Source organism: Drosophila nasuta, chromosome 3, assembly GCF_023558535.2.
Source record: "Drosophila nasuta strain 15112-1781.00 chromosome 3, ASM2355853v1, whole genome shotgun sequence".
Classification (NCBI taxonomy): domain Eukaryota; kingdom Metazoa; phylum Arthropoda; class Insecta; order Diptera; family Drosophilidae; genus Drosophila; species Drosophila nasuta.
Genome location: NC_083457.1, coordinates 34,572,227 through 34,592,289, shown reverse-complemented (window position 1 = coordinate 34,592,289; position 20,063 = coordinate 34,572,227). Strand labels below are relative to the sequence as shown.

At 42.5% G+C, this 20,063-nt stretch overlaps 4 protein-coding genes and 1 long non-coding RNA gene across 8 annotated transcripts in view; 2 read left to right on the top strand and 3 right to left on the bottom strand.

The window, feature by feature from the left end:
* Positions 1-40: 40 nt before the first annotated feature.
* LOC132788710 (phosducin-like protein) lies at positions 41-1,586 on the bottom strand. The gene has a single exon (XM_060796236.1). The coding sequence runs from the start codon at positions 1,482-1,484 to the stop codon at positions 651-653; it is 834 nt and encodes a 277-aa protein (XP_060652219.1). The 5' UTR covers positions 1,485-1,586; the 3' UTR covers positions 41-650.
* An 86-nt stretch (positions 1,587-1,672) lies between these two features.
* Positions 1,673-3,671, bottom strand: LOC132788709 (uncharacterized). The gene is given in 7 exon segments (XM_060796235.1): positions 1,673-2,183; positions 2,244-2,418; positions 2,476-2,720; positions 2,777-3,152; positions 3,154-3,474; positions 3,476-3,529; positions 3,606-3,671. Coding segments are annotated over 7 exon segments (1,728 nt in total). The 3' UTR covers positions 1,673-1,692.
* An 892-nt stretch (positions 3,672-4,563) lies between these two features.
* Positions 4,564-20,063, bottom strand: part of LOC132791259 (uncharacterized) — a 40,048-nt gene continuing 24,548 nt past the window's right edge. For 3 of the 4 annotated variants that reach the window (XM_060800107.1, XM_060800108.1, XM_060800106.1), the window contains one exon: positions 4,568-5,463. In XM_060800107.1, the coding sequence (XP_060656090.1) occupies positions 4,688-5,463 (776 nt within the window). In that variant the 3' untranslated portion in view covers positions 4,568-4,687. Of the gene's footprint in view, positions 5,464-20,063 lie in introns of all 4 variants that reach the window. The other variant, XM_060800109.1, reaches the window with a different exon arrangement.
* LOC132792906 (uncharacterized) lies at positions 6,470-9,423 on the top strand. The gene is made up of 3 exons (XR_009633050.1): positions 6,470-7,251; positions 7,764-8,469; positions 8,540-9,423. It is a non-coding gene; the product is annotated as an uncharacterized LOC132792906 (long non-coding RNA).
* On the top strand, positions 11,012-15,339 carry LOC132790137 (zinc finger and BTB domain-containing protein 17). Its single transcript, XM_060798580.1, has 2 exons — positions 11,012-13,722; positions 13,782-15,339. Exons 1-2 carry the CDS (start codon positions 11,229-11,231, stop codon positions 14,321-14,323), a joined length of 3,036 nt encoding a protein of 1,011 aa, XP_060654563.1. The 5' UTR covers positions 11,012-11,228; the 3' UTR covers positions 14,324-15,339.

Genomic DNA, 20,063 nt, shown 5'->3' with positions numbered 1-20,063 from the left:
TCAACATAATTTTTTATATATTATATATTGCCCGTTTATGTTAGGCTATAAGCTATATAGAAATATAAATATATTGATAGGTATATATATACTACATATATATTGTATATGTATAAATCTTACATAGTACGATTTCGAGTGAAGTACATTCATTAGCCCTTAAACAAACAAAAAATAAATATATTATAAATCTTATGTTGTATATTATGATTATGATTAAGATGCGAAAGGAATAACCAGCATCTGTTCCATATATAGAGATTGTAATCCATTCATTCATTCATGCTGCGAAGGCTTTTCGAATACATTTTTCAAATATTTTTAAACAAAACAAATTGGCTTTTCACTTTTTTTTTAAATATATATATGTATGTATATCGAATGTGTATAAAAAAGAAAATAAATTGACATTCTCTCTGTATAATTTCTTTTCTCATTAATAGCAAAAGTTGCACATATAAAAAAATAAATGAAAGAAAGAAGTAAAACTGTATACAAGATTTCAAGAGAATCATACATATATTGTAAGTAATTACTGAATGGGAAAAATAAATAACTAAATTGCAAAACGAATTGAAATTTTGAGACTTGTGAGGGAACACATCTTTTGGTCAGCTTATACTATATTATATGCTATATAATATTTGTGTTTAGTTGTACAAGGCCTTATCCACTATGATGCCATTCTCGATGAGGAAACTTTCTACATCGGAGGCATAGAAGTCATCGCTCAGATCATCGGTGAGACGCACAAAGTTGCCGATCAACGCCTGCGCTTTATAGACCAACAAAGCGGGCAGTCCTTTGGTGCGGAAGTCACGACTCATCCCAGCCACAGAGCTGCAGATTTTGGCAAACTTAATGGACGGATATTCGCTGGCTAAGGTGTCCAGGCAGTTGTTGAGCGTGGAGCAGGCGGACTGGCCACGCTCATAGATATGTATGATAATGGTGGTGTGCTTGCTCTCCTTCTCCACGCAAGAGAGAAACTCCTCGTGTGTGGACAGTTGTTCCACCTTACCAAACTGCTGATTGTGCCCCGTTTGTCGCAACATTTCAGCCATGCGTTGCTTCTGATATTGCTGAAGAAAATCCTCACTCATCAGTTCCGCGAACTCCGCATCGAGCTCTTCTTGACGCTTGCGTTCCTCATCCTCGGCAGATGTGGTTGCGTTCATACTCAGCTTTTTGGCTAGCTCCATACGCTGACGTTCGGTCTCTTCGCGTTTCTCCGTTTCCAATTGCTTGTAACGCTGCCAATCCTTGACCACACCTTTGGGACCCGTATTCGTCGAGCCCTGCGAAATAAATCCTCCTGCGGGTGCTGCATTTCGATCGGTATTGATTGTCAGTCCCCCGCCGCCTCCTTTGCGGGAGCTGCCAGCGCCGTCGTCATCACCATCGTCACCATTATCCTCTTCCTCGCTGCTGCTGCAGTAGTACTGCAGTTTTTCACCCAATAATTTATCTTCAAGCGTCGCCATTTAACAGAATTTTTTAATTTAATTAGAGCAAATTTTTTCTTTTATCAAAATGCAAACAAGACTCGCTGCGTGAGGTATACAAGCGTATCGATACTTTTAGCATAGGGGCGCAACAGCTGTTTGGTGCATTTACGTGTTTGGGTGAATGGCAAAAAGCAGTGTGCTATCGATAAGTTTTCAAGTGTGAGTGTTATCGTACGCGCACATTTCAAAATTTAATTTTATGTGTAATACGTATAATTCGAAAGATTTCACGCAACATTTCGGGAACTTCGAACTGTTCTATCAACTGCTCCATGCTATTGAAATCAGACTTTTCGAGCTCATCGCAAGAGTCATCGTCGCTGCAAGCAGCATTTGTTAGTGCCAAACGCTCTGCAAAAGAAACAATGCCACACCAGACACGAAAATCTAATTCGCCACAAACGTCTGTCTCGTAGCCCAAGTGGCTGAGCGTATTCTGCACATTGGTAGCGGTGCCATGGAACTCCAGGACATCCTCCAGTGCTTGAGGCAAGCTGCGCCACACCATAGTGCGTTCCTTATACTCCACAAGCGGTACTTCATCGTTGCCCAGAGCCAATTCGCTCTCTGGCTCCTCGCAGCGACTTAAGTACTTGAGGAACACACGCTTATAGAGTTGCTTGCGCTGCTGCGACACCCACACATATTTGCTCAGATAATTCCAGGGTGTCATGTCTGTGAAGATTTAGAGGCTTAAATTGCAGTCGTTATGCGACATTTAATTGCGATACAAACTTTTGAGCATGGAGAGATCCATGGGTACATCGAAGCGCGTAGCTGACTTGGAGAACTTGCGTGGCATCTTGGAGCTCGAGCTGCTAGACGTTGTCTTATCCGGCTCCTCGACAGGCTTGCTCTGCACCACAGTTTTGGGCATATACTTGATGGCTTCACGCAGCGCGCGATTCAGCTGTAGAAACAGTCAAGGAAATACATAAGAAGAAAAGTTAATCACTTTGATGCTTACGTAGCGACCAAAGGTGTTTTCGATGAGGTCCACGGTGAGATCTGTTTTCAGCGCCTGAAATGCTTCCTCAGTGAGAAAGCTTCCCTTGAGGAGAATGGGCTCCTTTTCCGTCTCTCGTTTATCCTTCGGTAGCAAACTGATGGCATTGGGTATCAAGCTGGGACGCGTGCTAGCGTTTAGAGAATCGGGTCCCAGAGCAGCCACCTGTGTTTCCGGATCCTCACTCAAATGGAAAGTAGTGGTGGCTATATGGGAATAAGGGATTATTGCCAGCTAATTTTAGTGCTCCTTCTCCACTCACCTGTTGCGGGCTTGAGCTTCTTGCGTTTCTTTCCGCGGCGGGCATCCTCGTCGCTCATGTCATGCTCATTGATGCATGTTTTGGGCGCCTTTGCCTCCAGATCGGCATGTGGATCCATGCTGGATGTCAGATTAGCGGTTGCCAGCGAGGATTTGGGCCGCTGTTCGTTGGATTGCTGACGACGCGGTTTTTTCTCCTCGTTGGCTCCGGCGCTCTTGGGTTTTTTACCCTCATCGATGCCACTTTGCGTCAGCTCTGAGCTGGGCTTCCAGTAGAGCGTCTCCTGCGAGTGCGAACGTCGCAGATCCAAGATTATTTTCTTGCGTTGGATGTTCTCATGCTTGCCCCACTCAGGAGTAATGCAGCGACGATAAAAAGGAGCCAGCACTCGTTCTCGTATGAATGCTCGTGACTGTGGGCGTGGGTGTCATTGGTCGAGAGTCGGTTTCCGCATAGCGTCGGAATAGATCCTCTGGTATGTTGTCTGCCTCATGTGGTTGCAGTTGCTCCTCACGTTGTTGCTGCTTATCTTTTGCGCCCGTTTGCACGGGGCTTTTGCCCTCGATAGCCAGCGATGTCTTCAGCTGATTGATGACATCCTTGACGCCTGACGGTGCCGGATGATTGCACAGCACCGAGCAGCCCTTGGCAAAGGGATTAAACAGACCACCAAAGGGACGCAGCGAGAGCGGCATTGGGAGTCGCCTCAAATTTCAACGGCATACGCGTATCATCCGCATAAAGATGCTTGCGCTGCGGGCAAACCAAGCTGGATTAGCTGCTTCCAGTTGTCTAATAATGGCGTCCTCCATCCTCATTCATCACTTACCTTTTTCACATATTTGATATGCCGCTTTGGCGTGGGCACCAATCCAGTGCGTGTTGTTCCGCTCATCGTTTGCAACAAACTCAGGGAGACGACAACAATGCCGCCGGCGAGGAGTTCATAAACAAGCGGACAACTTCGTTGCCATGACGAGTGGCAACCCAAAAGTTTTCATGTTGTTATTTCCTCAGTTCCCAATTGCGATTTCGCAATCATTTCCCAAATTCCTTTGCACGGAGGTGAATGTGAAATTCAGAACAGTATAACTACGATAAGAAAATCTAGAGTGTTTTCAATGCACCTTTTAATGCTAAGTTGTGAAAATTTCCTCATTAGTAAAAATAGCATAATCGAAATTAAACTATTATATTATATTCTTAGACGATTTAAAAAATAAAACCAGTTATTTCATTGAAATATTTTAAAACAGAACAATTGTCATAAAGTTGTTTAATTTTTGTACATCCTGAACTTTAATCGCCTTCAATGATTCTATAACGAAAAAATATGATTGTTTACTAAATGTTTATTTTTTTTATGAAAAATTACCTAAAATAAATGCATTAACAAAATCAGCGAAATCAGCAGATAAATATGAAAAGAGAACACAATTTTATTCAACCCCTTCTCAACTGTAAAGTATTCGAAACTTTAGTTTGATAGTCAACTTTCAGTGCAATTTCAAAGGCTTCTTCACGTTGAAAACTAACCCAAACTAACCCAACTTGGCGAAATTGTCAACATATGCGACATGTGCTGTCTTCAAGATGAAATATTGTAATGTAATTTTAGAGACTGTAATCTGTCCCCAAATTAAGAAAGTGTCGAACTAAGCGAAATAGCCAAGAGATTGTAACTGGGAACATATTTCTCCCTTTCCTTCTCTCTTTATCTTTCCCTATGTCAAAACGGTTGCCTACTTTCGGGCGTTGAAATGCTTCAAGAAGTTGCAAATTGAAAGTTTGAACATTTACATAAACACTTTATTATGGTATAGAGCAGTTTGTGTTGTTTTTGTTGATGTCGCTTATAACTAACAGTTAAGTAATTGAAATTTGAGGAAATTGCATTTGGAACGTGAGTCCTCAGTACAAGGAGCCGCGATGATGCAAATGCCTCAAGCGCTGATCCAGCAGTTGTCGTTCATTGGACAGCGACAGCGTCGACGACGATCGATGTATGGGCGGCAGCACATGGCAATCTCGGCTCGCAGGAGCAGCACTCGATGCCACACCAGCTGCTGCCGTTGTTGTTGTTGCTGCGGCTGTTGGGGCAGCAAGGTTTGTTGGCTCAATTGGTCCCAGCCCAACAGTGTTCCCCACAGCGCGCGAGCGCAGCAAATGATTACGCAGCGTAGAGCGAGAGCGACGACGCAGCGAATTGTTGAATGAGATCTGTAGCGAGAGGCGCTTCTGGGAGAGCGAGGCCAGATGCTCCGGCGACAGCTCAATGATCTGCGAGGCCATAGCAGCCGCTGTCGCTGCACTGTAGCTGGGCAGCGAGGTGGTGGGCGAGGTGCCACCGCCACCGCAATTGCAGGTGATGGAGGTCAGCGAAATGTTGTCCGCGTTGGCATCACCATTCGCGATGGCGGCAGCTGCTGCTGGTGTCGTCTCCACCAGACTGTAGGCCACAGCTGGTTCCTTAGCGCCGCCGGCTTCGTTGTTCACATGCTCAAAGATCTTGATGACCGGCACAATGGCTGGAGTTAGGATAATGCCTGCCTTGCGGAACTCCTCGAGTGCGTCATCATAGGTTGGCAGACCAGAGACAATTGTGTACGAGGGCAGCGATTCGGCCTCGTAATCCGGCGGACAATGACGGCAGACCTCGATGGTGGCATCGCTGTGATTCGCACGATCTACAATGAAACAAAAGTACAAATTGTAATCAGCTTAATGGAATTGCATGAACTTTAAAAGTAGCTGTACAATGTTGTCTAACACTCCCCAGTAAAATGGGCAAAAACAATTGAAATTACCAAATCAATTCTCTCTTGTACCTTTGGGATAACAGGCAAAAAAAAGCTCCCCATCTCTATTGCTTTCTCTAGTTTTGGGGGTTGTGTGGCGCACATTAATGAAATTTTTATGCTCAAATGTCGCAACGTTTTGTTAAAAGCCACTAAAACTTCCGCCCGGTGCGCCGGAAATGTGCAAGCTGCGTCCAACCCTTAAAAGTAGGCAACAAAATTTTTATTGCAATTGGCTAGTAGCAATCTGAACTGGGAAGGGGAAATACCCTGTGCCCAAGGCCCCCCAAGTGGCACACCCTGTGCGCTGTGAGGTGAGTCAGTGGAAAAACTGTTGATGCGGCAAGCGTTTTAGAGACGTGCAACACGATTTTCAAGATTAGCCGCATGCTGCGTGGTCTTTGTTGAGAATGAACATACGAAAATGGTGAACGCTTCGTTTCACACCCTTTTGTGTATGGATTTAAATTCAGTGCGGGCGCCCGGGGGCGGCACCAGGAGCGTTTTCACACCCACATGAACGAACGGACCTTCATTTTTTATGCAACGCTTTGTAAGCTTACGAAATTAAATTGATGATGCACTTGGCTACACTTTTTTTTGTCTGGGGGCGGTAGACAAAATGGAAACTCATTGTCATTTGTCAGAGTAGTACGGGGAAAGGGGTGGGGATAAGCTGTATTGTTTAACCATATGTAGATACGGCTTTGACTTTGTTAAGCAAACAGCTAAGCAAAGACTTAAGCTTTTATATAATTTTCAATTGACTTTTGTTAATTGCTGCAGAATGAGCTAGCAGACAACTTGTTTTCTCGACAGGCTGGCAACACTTTCGCTTTGCATAATGTTAACAGAGTGAGAGACAGGGTTTATCGATAATCTGACAGTTATCGTAGTCAGCTTAAAGCGATGGCTGTCTTAGGTTAAAGACGAATTAAATATAAACAACTGTTTGGAGCGTTGAATTGTATATTAAATTATGAGAGAAGAGGCGTGCCACTTAGCAGCATCATTTGATGAACTGTCTGCGCGGCCATAAGCCCCCAAAAGGACATACGCATTTCAATTCCCCAAGCGCAGCTTAGCACCACAATAAAATGAAGTGCAGCAGTAAAAGGAATATGAAAAGAGCGACGACGACACGGACACAATGGGGAAGGGACGAAGAGGAGAATGCTGTGTAAGTGCGTGGAGCATAAAGTATGCGCCGCAAGTGATAAGCCAAAAGCAAAATGGACACCGAAAGCCTCACTAGTCAATATGCTAAAGGTCATGGGAGGATGCCAAAAATACTACAACTACGACAACAAACGAGGGCAACGACTACAAGCTGAACTGGAGCTGGAGCTGGCAATGAAGCTGGAAGCAGCAGGAGCTTAGTGGCAACAACAAGAAGCATAACCTAAGGCAGGCCAAGGATATTGGGGCGTTCACGAAAAAAGTTAAACACACTTTATGTTGGGGGCTGTGCCCGGGTCGGACAAAAATGCCTGGCATTGGATTTGGGCGCCAAAACCACCGAAGCGACCAACAAAAAAAAATATACGAAGCGAAGGCAGAAATGAAAGCAAACGATGGCGGCCAAAAAATGACGTGCCCAGGACGATGGCGACATGCCCGCCAGCAGTAAGCAGCAAAAGCAGCAGCAGCAGTTCAAGAATAACAAGCACACTAAAGGTAAGTGTATGCGACTGTGAAATACCAGGTAACTATGACTACGATTAAGATTTGAATATAATAACGAATATGATAGGATAGTCAGCTGCTAGCTCAAGCTTCAGGACCTTTACATGATAGTAGATAGCAACAGCATTAACAACAGTCTACGCCTCAAGCAAATATTTACTGAACAACGCCGAAATAAAAAAATCTTATTTTCAAATTAAAAAACAACTGATAAACAACTGAAGCACAGGACTGGTTTTAATACTTCACATAAAAATATTGTTTATCATCCTGTTAAATCAGAGACAGTCAGAAAACTGAATTGGTTTTATGTGGACTATAAATTTAATCGAGCGATAACTAACTACAACTTAGCTTGCACATTAGAAACTGACTTTAATGATAATCAATTGTTGTTGTTTATGAAGAAGTTATTAATATTTCGTATAAGATTTACTTTTATTTAAATTGTCGAGTTTTATAAAACCATTATACCCTTTTGCCGGGTATAACAAATATTCAAGGGGAGACTCAGTTATACGGAAGGATGTCTTCGGTCTCTGATGCTTGCCAGGCACGTAAGCAGTTGATGCCTGCTCCCGTCTACCTACTGCCGTCTACCGTCTGCCCCCAACCTGCTGAAGGAGATGAAGCAAAAAGAAAACTCCACAGGCCACAGTTTTTGGGATGCTCGTCCTTTGTGCTGTGTCCTTGGGGTTGGTAAACACGGCACCAAATTGCCGTTTAAATTTCTCCCCAATGTATGTGGCTCCCAAAACGGGGAGCGGCCTTGAAACATTATGATGACTACTGCCAGGAGTTACCTATCCCCGAAAGAGGAAAAACAATGCTGCAAACTTTAGATTTGAAGTTGTGGTTGTCAGGCAATGTGTCTGGAGACGTTAACTGCGACCTATGCCTTCACCCTTTGGAGTCTGAGCCATGTCAAAGGATCGCAAAGCCGCCGCACTGTTTAATGCGTCTGCTGAGCAAGGGTTCGTTGAGCTGTGGTCGCTTAACTAATTAAACTTGTTTCAGGTACGAGGACATGCAAATATTTTTAAGAGTCTACCCAAAACGCATGTTATGGCCAAATTGCAATGTGTTTCGACGATGGAAACATGAAAAATGTATTCCGGCACATGCTAAACGACTAGAGAATGCTCTTTCCCAAAATGGCAAAGTCCCTTGACATCTCGTCAAGTTCGCTCACTCAACTTGTCAGCTGTCGTAAGTATTCGTTAATTTAACTCACTAGTTGTCAAGTCATAACATTGCTGCTGTTTGTTTGTTTCCGTAGTAGCGCATTAAAACTAACTGCTAAATTATTGGGAAAGTAACCCATCCATCTCGGGGATCTTAGGGCCTGCCAGGATGCCAGGATGCTGCCGGCGATGTTCGTGTGGGGCAGGCAAAAAATGAAGAAAAATTGCGGCATGTCAGTTAAAGGCACAACAACAATAAAAAGGGACAAAACAGAGAAGAGATGAACATGAAGACATTGTGTTGGAGACTGAAGTCGAGGCGAACACGCGCCAAAAGCATCCAACAACAATATTAACAACAACAGGAACAGGAACAAGAACACGAATAGAAACTGGCAGCAGAAGCTGATGCTGCTGCCAGGACGAAAATGTAATAAGTGTGTCTATTTGTTCGCAAATATTTCATTTCCCGTGCCTTTATTTCACATTTCGCATTTCGCCATAAAGACACTCGTCCAACTCCCGCACAAAGCGTTCTTCGTTCCTGCGTTCGGCGAAAAATGAGAAAACCCAGGAAGAGGAAAAACGAACACGAAAACGAAAACTTAATTTAACTTTATGATAAAAATGACCAAATATTTAGCTACCTAATGTTCTTAATATTTTGTTAGCTATTTCGAAAAGGTAACAGCGATTATCATTTGCCGTATGAATGATAACAAAGCAGATGAGCTGCCAGGTAACCTCTAATTAACTAGATGTCTCTATTAAGGATATATATGATATATTAGATTAGGTAAGGAAGTCGTAGTGGGGAAATCCCCTGAAGGTGACAAGGCTAACAAACTCAAAGTTGAGTATCTTAATAGAAATTCTAATGACACAGACTTGAATGTGTTATTTAATTCCTTAAAATGTAAGAAAGAGGCGAATACAAAATTTGTCAAAAAATTGAATACCCATTAACAATTTAAGTTATTGCTTAATATTTAAATTATAATAATTATTTTATTGTGTTTCCAAGCTTAACTCTTTGGATTTACCTTTTTAGAACTCTATTTGCTGTTTCTTGTTTAAAGTTGAAAGTCTAAACACATATGTAAGTTTTTAATTGGGGAATTGTTACCTTTAAGGTAACATAAGTAAGTAATACCAGTTTAAAGCCAAACAAAAGTCTGCAGTTTAAAAAAGTTACATATTATATATATACATATATTTTTTTGATAAATTTTATTAAAGCCACTAGTTTCCATATTTATTGAACCCAATTTTTATGAGGATATGTATTGAGAATTTGACGTTATGCTAAACTTGCAGCTTAAAGTTGATTGTTTGCCACTATTAGACATGCAATTAATTACGGACGTAGACGTGGGCCAACTATTAGCTAAATGTATATTATTTGGCTGTTCATTTAACTTAAATAAGTATATTTGCCGCATGGGCAAAAACGTCAGCGTAATTTATGCAATGCACAATGCACATGTTGCCACGGCGTTGAATGTTATTAAAAACAATATAAACAACTTGCAACAATAGGCGGGCGCCTAGTGTAGAGCTAGAGAAGCAGGAGAAGGAGGCATGTGGGGGTTGCGTCGCATGTTGTTTATGTGCGTGTGGCTTCAATGGCAGCGTAGGCGGAGAGACAGAGACGGAGGCGGTGGCAGCGTCAACGACGGCGCCGGCAGTACAATGAAAAGTGGACCACAAAGTACCAGTTGCCAGCAGCCAGTTTAGAGTATTGGGGCGTCGCTTTGAGTGGGCGCCGGAAGCGAAGAGCGAGGAACGGGGGTTCTCGGCACTGCTGTGGCTGGCAGTGCGGCAATTTTCAAATTGACTTTTGCACATGTTGCCCGCCGTAACGAAATGCGGCCAAACAATGTACACATGGCGTAAGTTTGATAAATAAAAAAACGCAAAAAACAGTAGCGAAAACGTTTCCACCACATAGGCCGTTATTTTATATGTATATGTGTTTTTGTGTGTGTTTTGCGGGGAGGCATAACGGTTAGCCACGAAGTAGCAAAGAAAGAGCAAGAACAGCAAGAGACGCGCAAAGCGAAAAAAAATAATATAATGCACTGGAGGCCGCACTTAAAACGTGCCAATTGAGCGCGTGAGTCGCATAAGCAAAATGCCTTTGGTTTGCTTGCCAAAAAAAGGCTGAACAACAGTCAGATATCTATCAAAATCGCATTAGGCGCGTCAAAAAACATCAGCTGCAGCACGTTTAAAACTGTTTACATTTAGATTATCATCCAAATCAGCAGATCATCAGCCAACACATATCGATTAGCTATAAGGCGCGAAACTGTTAACAACTTTTCAATCAGCAGTTCGATCACATTTTGCACGATTCTGTTAACGGCACGAATAACTTGTTTTGTGCGTTACTTTGTTGTTACGTTGCCACCCTGTCGCACACTGTAAAGATCTCAACAGGTCTGGCAATAATGATCTCATTTGTTGACATCTGGCAGCACTAGTTGGTGAACCAAGTTCACACGAACGCACTCTGGCAATACTAGCACGCTCAAAGAACAAAAGAGTCACAGCGCGAGAGACTGAGGGAGAGTGTGCGTGTGACAGAGAGAGAGAGAGCGCGCAAGAGCATTAAAAAAATCTGCCAGCGGCGTCAGTGGATTTAGTTTTGTTGTAGTAGTCTAAGTGGTGCGCGTAGTTTGTGCTCCCAAAGCAACAATAATTATAATTATATTTAAAACGAAAAAAAGCTGCAATTAATTTACACAAAACGAATACAACAAATTGGCCGCAGTGTGTGACATGCTAAAAATGACAAATGTGCCGATGCCGACAATGCTTAAGCTAGGCAGCAGCAGCACAAACACAAGCAGCCGCAGCAGAGGCAGCAACGGCGCAGCAACAACAAAAAAGGCACAGCATAATGGAGTAGCCGCAGCTGCGTCGCTGCGCTGCGCAACAGACGACACGGACGAATCCGATGAGGACTCTGAGTCTGAACTAGATATTGAAGAAGAAGACGACATTTTGCTCGGTGATGCCGACGATGATGATGTTGTGCTGCAAATTGATAGTGAGGATGAGGCTGAGTTGGAAGCGCAGCGCATACGCTTGGATGATTTGAAGGCCGCTGCCGCAGCTGCAAAGTCGCAGGTCAGTAACGGTAAAGACGTGACTGCGACTGCGACGCAGCAGAAACAAAAGCAACAGCAGCAAGAACAAAAACACAAACAAAAACAACAGCAACAACAACAGAAGCAGCAGCAGCAGCAGGCGCCGCAGCCAGCGCCGCAGCCAGCGACGCGAAAGCCGCGTGGGCGGCCACCCGGCAGCACAAATAAAAACAACAACAAAAATCAGCGAAATAAAAACAAACGCAAAAACACAAACAGCGCCTGCGTCAGCGTCGGCGCAAGCGTCGCTGTCGCTGATACTGTTCCTGCTGCCACAACTATTCCCGTCCCTGTAGCTGTTTCCTCTCCAGCTGCAGTAACTGTTCCCACCACAGGTGCTGTACCCTCTCCTGTAACTGTTCTCCCCACAATCGCAGCTACTATTCCATCACCTGCCACAGCTGTTGTTCCCACTCCTAGTACATCTGCTGTTCCCACTCCTCCTACAGCTGTTGTTCCCACTCCTAGTACAGGAGGTGTGCCCACTCCTACTGCAACTGCTGTTCAAACTTCTATTACACCTGCTGTTCCCTCTCCTGCTGCTGTTCCCACACCCATCGTAATCGCCCAAATACACGCGGATGAGAAGGCGCATCGCTTCATTTTTAGCTGCGTCAGCTGCTCGCTGCTCTACGGCGATGCCGAGTCCCTCTCCCAGCATTGGCACAAAACCCACAATCAGCAGGTTAAAGCCACACCGCCAGGTGATGAGCAAATAAAGCTGGAGCCGCCATTGGAACTCAACGATGACATCAAATTGACCGACTTGAAGTGTTGTGCTCAACTTTGGCTAACGGAGGAGACGTCCAAGCAGCAACTGCGCTGCGCCAGCTGCAGTGAGCAGTTCAAGCTAAGCAAGGAGCTGCAACTGCATCTGGGCAAGGAGCATGGCATCTTCAAGCTGTTGGTGCCGAAACGTGAACCTAGCGAACCTATGGTGAGCATACCATGCGAAGTGGGTAGTTCATTGCAACCACTGGAGCTGCCGGAGACGCCGCCGCCCGAGAAGGAGGCAGCGGACAAAGATGATCTCGCAATGATATCCGCCATGGTGGCGGAGATAGCGGCAGAGCGCAATCCTAAGGTTAACAAAATGATCATCAAGTTGCCCTCGGTGGGCAAACAGCGCGGACGCAAGCGCAAGAAGAAAGAGCAACCAAAGCCAGAGGAGGAAGTGGAGGAAGAGCAGCCGGAAAGCAAACGCAAGCGAGGACGCAAGGTGCAGAAGGCAGTGCAGCCAGAGAAGACACCGGAAAAGGAAGAGAAGCGGGAAGAGAATCAGGAAAAGAATCAGGAAGAGAAGCAGGAAGAGAAACAAGAAGAGCAGCAGGAAAAGCAGTCCGAGAAACAGCCAGAAAATCAGCTGGAAAAGCTAGCGAAGGAGTTGCAGCCAGAGATCAAAGAGGAATTGGAACCACGTCGTCCGCGCAAGTCCCGCGCTTTTGTCGACTATGTCGTCGATGTAAAGGACGAAGAAGATGACGACGACGGGGACGACGATGAAGAAGATGATAAAGACAGCGATTCTGATGTGGAGACACCGCACAATAGCTCCACAGACGACAGTCATGGCACGCCATCGATTAAGCGTGAATCATCGGAGGAATCGCAGCGCAATGGCGGCACCATACACACCTGCAACTTCTGCAGCAAAACCTTTCAACGTTTCTCCCGGCTGCAGGATCATCTGCGCCTGCACACAGGCGAGAAGCCACACGTCTGTGGCGAGTGTGGACGCGCGTTTCGCCTGAAAATGCGTCTTGCCGAGCATCAGTTGCGCCATCGCACCGAAAAGGCATTCAAGTGTGAGCTCTGCGATCGTCCGCTGGCTACCAAGCAGGATATGTCGCTGCACATGCGTCACCACAAGAACGACCGACGCTACAAGTGCGATCGCTGTGGCAAGGGATTCGTGCGCAGCTCGGATCTGGCCATTCATGTGCGTGTCCACACGGGCGAGAAGCCCTACAGCTGCGATCTGTGCGGCAAAGCGTTTCGTGCTCGACAGAATCTCGTCGTTCATCGACGCACCCATCTGGGCGATAAGCCCATTCAATGCGAGCTCTGCGACAAACGTTTCTCCCGCAAGATCGATATGCGCGTTCACATGCGCCGACATACGGGTAAGTGCTGCAATCTTTGATAGTTTCCCTAACTCTTTCTAATCTTCAACATCTTTTAGGTGAGAAACCCTTCAGCTGCAACGCCTGCCAACGTGGTTACTCTTCGCGCGTCAATCTGCAGCGTCATCAGCAACGCGAGCATGGCGGCAAGGCTTCAAGTGAGCCAAAGGTGGAGGAGCCAGCGACTGAGGAGGTCAAGGAAAAACCGGAGACACGTCGTCCGCGTCGGGAGAAGTTGCAGGAGAAGATTGCCGAGCAGGAGAAACTGTTGGATGAACTCAAGCGCAGTCTGAGCACGTTGCCCGAAATTGCCGAGGAATCAAAGGAAGTGAACGCCGAGGGCAAAGTGAATATTACAGAGTTGGCTGCTGATGCTGGTGCAGGCAGAGAGACGAGCGTGGGCATGGCACAGGTTTCGGTGACGGTGTCGATGCAAGTGGAGCCCGCTAAGCCTGATGACGATGAGGAGATCACGCCGGAGAAGGAGAATGCACGTCAGAGCGGCTCCACATCGGACGCCGTGTCGAGCACTGGAAAGACGAAGACTAATCGCAAGATAACGAGCTATTTCACGGTCGTTGGCCAGCAGGCGGAAATCTAAAAAGACTTATCGAGACCAATTACAAAAGCCAATTCAATTCACTTCAATTAACAATTCAATCAAATCCAATCCAATACAAATTTCTTACTCATTAGCTTAAGTTGCCGCTGTACTTGAAATTCTGTAGCCTAGGATGAACCTCGCAGACCAGCAGAAGATTTCATTTTCTATATAAGATTTTCAATTTTGCAGGGATTAAGTATTCTCTCTATATATGTATAGACTATACTATATAAATCGGTATAGATACCGATTAATTTTTGAATGAACAAGCATTAAGCATAATTAATTACTTTTTTTGCATTTGCATTTAATTAACTTTAACGAACAGAAAAGACTACGTTTTAAAAGCATTATTCATACGGAAACAAAAACGCGAAACGAAAGAAAAACACTAAAAGAGACTGCAAAGAAAAAGTTTATAATTATATTGTACACAGAAAGCATTTGATAAATGTAATATTGTGAATATTAATAAGTTCAATTTGAAGCATGTAATAGAAGGAAGAGGATATCTCAAGGTTATCCTTAAGCACAACTGTACTTCTAACCTAAAATTGTAATTGATTTCAATTGAAAATGTAACCATTATTAAATTGCCAGTCATGAATTATGCAATTTAATGTGCTATGTGTAAACCTGATCAACATTACGCATACTCAATTCCAAATTATGCTTAATTATGCATAATTATAAATATTATACTTTTAAGAACTCACTCAACGCAGCTCACCACACACTCATACGCACACACTCCCACACACACACACACACATACATATATATTTATTTTAGAGTGTGAGTTCTATTCTCAATATGATTTCTCGAATCTTAAGCTAAGCAAAAAGACAACAACAACAAAGAACTACGCAGCAAATTCATTTGGCGAACAAGAAAAGAAAACGGAAGCGTAGCATTTCTTAATGATTTAAGTCGAACGCGCATTTATACTTATAAATCGTATTTAGCATTAGCATTAAGGCCAAGTCCAATGAAAATACATTTATTTTATAATCTAAATACTATAACTATGCAATTATTGCGGCCCACATCGAAATCAACCCTCTCTCTCTCTCCCATCCAGGGGTGTGTCTAGCAGCTGCCTTGGATTTTGGGATCAGACATTAAGGGGGGGTGAGTTTGACATATTGCGACGGCGAAATTTCAGCATAGTTTTGTCATAAATGAGGGTAGGCTTTTGGCTGCTCAAAAAGGGGATGATAAATTGCAAGAGCGCAAATTACAAAAAAAGAGAACGAGCAGGAATTTGCGAAAGGATCTAGTTCGAAGAGCTGGAATCAAAGCGAGAGCTTTGGCTGAAATATTAACTGATAAAGTTGTGAATTGAATTTATGCTACAGCAATTAACGATGATCTCATTCACCAACCACTTTTTCCCATTGAGTTAATCAAAGTTTTATGAACATTTTTGTTCACTCTATTTTGATCTATACGAGTTGATTTTCGACATAATTTATTACTCATTCCTTATCGTCTGCAGCGCGACACTATGGCACTTTATTTAGCTATATCATATTTATATTTATTTATTTTTTTTGACACTCTGGCGGAACAGCGTATCGTTTGTAAACAAAAGCGAGCGTCAGACAAAAGCATGAAATCAGCGAAAAAACAAACCAAATCGAATAAAAACCGCAGCTAAGCAAAAAAATGGACAAAAAGAAGAAAGAACATGAAAAATTTTTGGTTTGCAATGCAATATTACGCATACGACGTGGTGCAGCGGCACCACATGTCTTTTTTTTATATAGTACAATAGCCAAAAAGATAGTCAACGTGACAGCTAACATGCAGACAACAGCAACACACACATACACACACACACAAAGCGGACAGTTGGCGATTTTTGTTGTGCAAAAATATGCAAATTAAGTGTGGCGACTTTTATTGTTACTGTTGTTGTCGTTGTTGTTATTGTTGCTGCGCTTCGCTGTTGGTGTAGAAAGCGTACAAAAAGCGCACAACAAATACGAATAAGAAAGAAAGACGAAAAAAAAATAAACGACGTATACACATTATTTGGCTGACGGCTGTAGAAAGCAAGCATGCCGAAAAAAACAAGTATACGCCCCGTTGTACAGTCAACAAAGGCAAGCAACGCTGCGCGTGTGTGAGCGCTGTCTGTGTGCTTGTGTGTGTGTGTGTGTGTGTGTGTTGTGTCTGCGCTGATCGCTAACCAAAGCCGCAGTCTCAGTCTCAGCCGCAGCCCTTTTTTTTGTATGTGTTTTGGGCTCTGTCAGCATTTTCACACTTTTATGCTGTTGCCTTTTAATTGAATTTCGTTTCGTCGTCGGCGTCGACTTGCTGTGTCGCTTCTTTGCTTCTTTGCTTTTGCGATTTTCGTTTTCTTTTTCTTTTTGTGTTTTTGCAGCTGTGGTTAATTTTAAAACTAGCCATAAAAGCCACACGCAGCGACGACGCTGACGTCAGCGTCGGCAGCGACAGCGACAGCAGCAGCAAACAGCGACAGCGGCGCTTGGCTTTTGTCGCCAATATAATTTACCAGCCAGCAAAAGTTCTTGCGTGTTCGCTCTCTCTCGTTTCTCCCTCTCTCGCTCTCTCAGTTTGCGGCTCTCTTTTAGCTGTAGCTGTTTATTTGTTTGTGTTTGCCAAGTCGCTTTTGCTCTTCTGCGCGCTCTGCTTGCTGCATTCTTTATGCGGTCGTTAACATGCGGCGTCGTCAAACTGTGGAACGTGTTTGCTCATTGTGGTTGTTGTTGTTGTTTCCGTTCCTGCTGCTCTTGTTAAAGTTCTTGCTGTCGCTCACACTGATATTGTTGTTCTTGTTGTTGTTGTTGTCTGTTGGCGTCTCCCGTATACATGTGTATTTAATAGCTCGTCGCTTCTTGTTTTGTTTTGTTTTCTTTGCGCGTTCTTTCTCGCTCTCTTTCTCTCTCTCTCGCTTTGTGAGCCGCTTGGGCAGCTGCTATGAGAGCCACTTAGTCTGCGAGTGATTTGGCAACTCTGTTGAAGCCCGCGCGTAGTTTTTTAAATTATTTGAATTGCTAACGGTGCGTATGAGTTATTAAAGCTTGATCATTATTTTAAAGGTTTTAATGTAAATGACAAATTTCTGTTAATTATAAAAAGTACACAAAGTATAACAAAAAATTATAATTACACATAAAAAAATGAATTTGTTTTACCTACAAAATTTGTATACATTTTTTTTATGTTTTCTATTGAAAAATTGCAGTTTAAGTGAACAGGGTTAAAAAGCTACTTCATAAATGCAATTATATTTTTTTGAGTATTTACAATGAGTAAATAACATCTCAAATGCTCTTTTAAATAAATAATTGCGAAATATAAAATTTGTGTGAAGAAATAAATAAGTTGTCGTACATCAAAAAATGCATTAGATTTATAATATTATATGATTTCTCAAAAGCGTTTTAAAATAATCTTTGTATTTATACAAAAATTAAAAAAAAAAGGAAACGCATAATGAATCTGGGCAAGTTTGTTAAGGTTATTAAAAAATTATAATATGCACTTTCATTAATAAATAATGACACTAGTCAGTAAAATATCTAGTGCATTTTAATTTCATATTTTCAGTTGTCAATTAATTTATTTTACTTGCCGTTCGCAAACAGTTAAATTTCTCGCCCCCACCCCATAACGTAATTTAAAACCGCCGCTGACAGCTCATCGTTGCGTTGTATGTTTGTATGTAAAAAGCATTACAATTATTTATCCATAAATCATGCAACGATTAATAAATAAAAATCGCAGTTCATTTCCGCCGACAGCGAAAAGACAAACAAATAAATAATCAAGTAAACAAAGAGAATGTTAAAAAATATGCCAATACAAAATATGCATAAATAAATCATAACTGGGGAAAAAAGAATCATGTCGCCCAACGGCATGTTAAACAAACAAAATAATCGTAAAAAATAATTCAAAAGTCAAAATAAACACGCACGAAAAACTGCAAAAGTCAGTAAATACTATTGCAAATAAAAAGTAGAAAAAAAAAACACATTATAAAAAAAGAAGAGGAACAGAAATTGAAGCTGGGCGCAGCTGGCAACTAACCGCTGCATGTGCATAATTTATAAAGCTAATTAAACGCGCATTTAACTAATTAAAAATATAGCGCGCATCAATTATTAAAATATGCTGCAACATCATCGTTGCAGTGTGGCAGTGGCAAGTGCAACTGCAACGCTTGCCCCTTGGCCAATTATGATGATGTTACAAATTTGCAATTAAAATGGAACAATTTTTCGTAATGCATTTGAAATATCGAATGCTCAACGTGGCGTATGCGTAATGCTAATCAAAACGTATATTACGTATACGACAGCGTGACATGTGCTGGAATTCGCAGGGGGTGTGCCGAGGCAAACAAGTGTGTGTATAATTTGTATGTGTGTGTGTGTATTTGTATGTCATGCGAGGCAGCTAATTTGGTGTATTGTCGATTTTTTGGCTTTTAGCAGGCAAATACTAATTGACATTTTGCTATGAATGGCACAACAGCCGCAGAGGCGGAGGCGCTCAGAGGGCGTGGCGGTTAAGCAAGGCAGTGAAGTGGCTTCGAGGGGGGGAGTGTGTGAGGTTTTTGCGGCAAACGGAGTAAATGCAATGCAAAAACAGTTTCAATTAAGCAATTAGCGCCATTGAAACAAATCCAACACGTTTTGTGGCTTATAAACTGAAGCATCATGTCGACATTGGTTAGCTAAACGAACCAACCACATTTCCTCTTTCACTCCTCCCCCCTCCAGCTACAATGCCACTGGCTTTTGCCTTTGCCCGTTTTAGTTATTGGCCCGTTACGGATATTAGCAATACCGAAATGCGAACACAGAGTTTTAGTTACTGCCGCTAATTTGCCATTGACTAAGCGTTCATCTCCTCCTTCTCCTCACCTCCTCTTTTTCGATTTATTTTCGGGAATTTTGGGGAGGGGGTTTTCGATTCATTTAGCATATTTTTGCGAATTTCGCCGCCACAAATCGGGAAAATAACAAATAATATTTGCATTTACTAATAATGTCTACAATGTAGCTACAAATCTATTCATATATTTATCTGCTTATATATAAGCTGCTTAAATTTGTGGCATGCTGTGAAAAAAGCAGCATTTGATAAACAAGTAACACATCTATTGACGTCAATTCTATGTAAAGCAGCTTAATACTGAGCTGGGCAAGGGAAGGGGAGTTGGGTGAAAGTCTCATGATGTTGCATTGTCCATTGCCATTGCAATTTGCGCTTTAATAAACTGCGGCAGCGGCAGCGGCAGCTTGCGTTGTGCTAAATGTTAATTACTTGCAAATTTAATCAATGCCTAATTTAATTAACAATTTTGCCGTTTTATTTGCGAGCAGCTCAGTTGGAATTAATGGCAACGCAAAAGTTTAATGACTTTTTCGCTGTTCATAATGTACTCTCGCGAAAAATCACCATTAATAAGTGTTTTTAATTGAAATATAAATAAATTATTAATTAGTGTCAAACATAATGAAAGCGAAAATATTCTAGGAAATTAATTTTCAAATACTCTTATAAAAAATGATATTAAAATTTGCAAAGCAAAAAAATAAAACTGATTTCAGATTAAATAATTAAATTACTACAAAATCTGTTTCCACGTATTTTAAGTCTTAAACAATTTTAATTTAAAATGGTTCGTGTTTAGTCCAAGCATTAATTTCCTTATTAACTTTAATGAACATTAAAGTAAATTACTGTTGAAACCTTA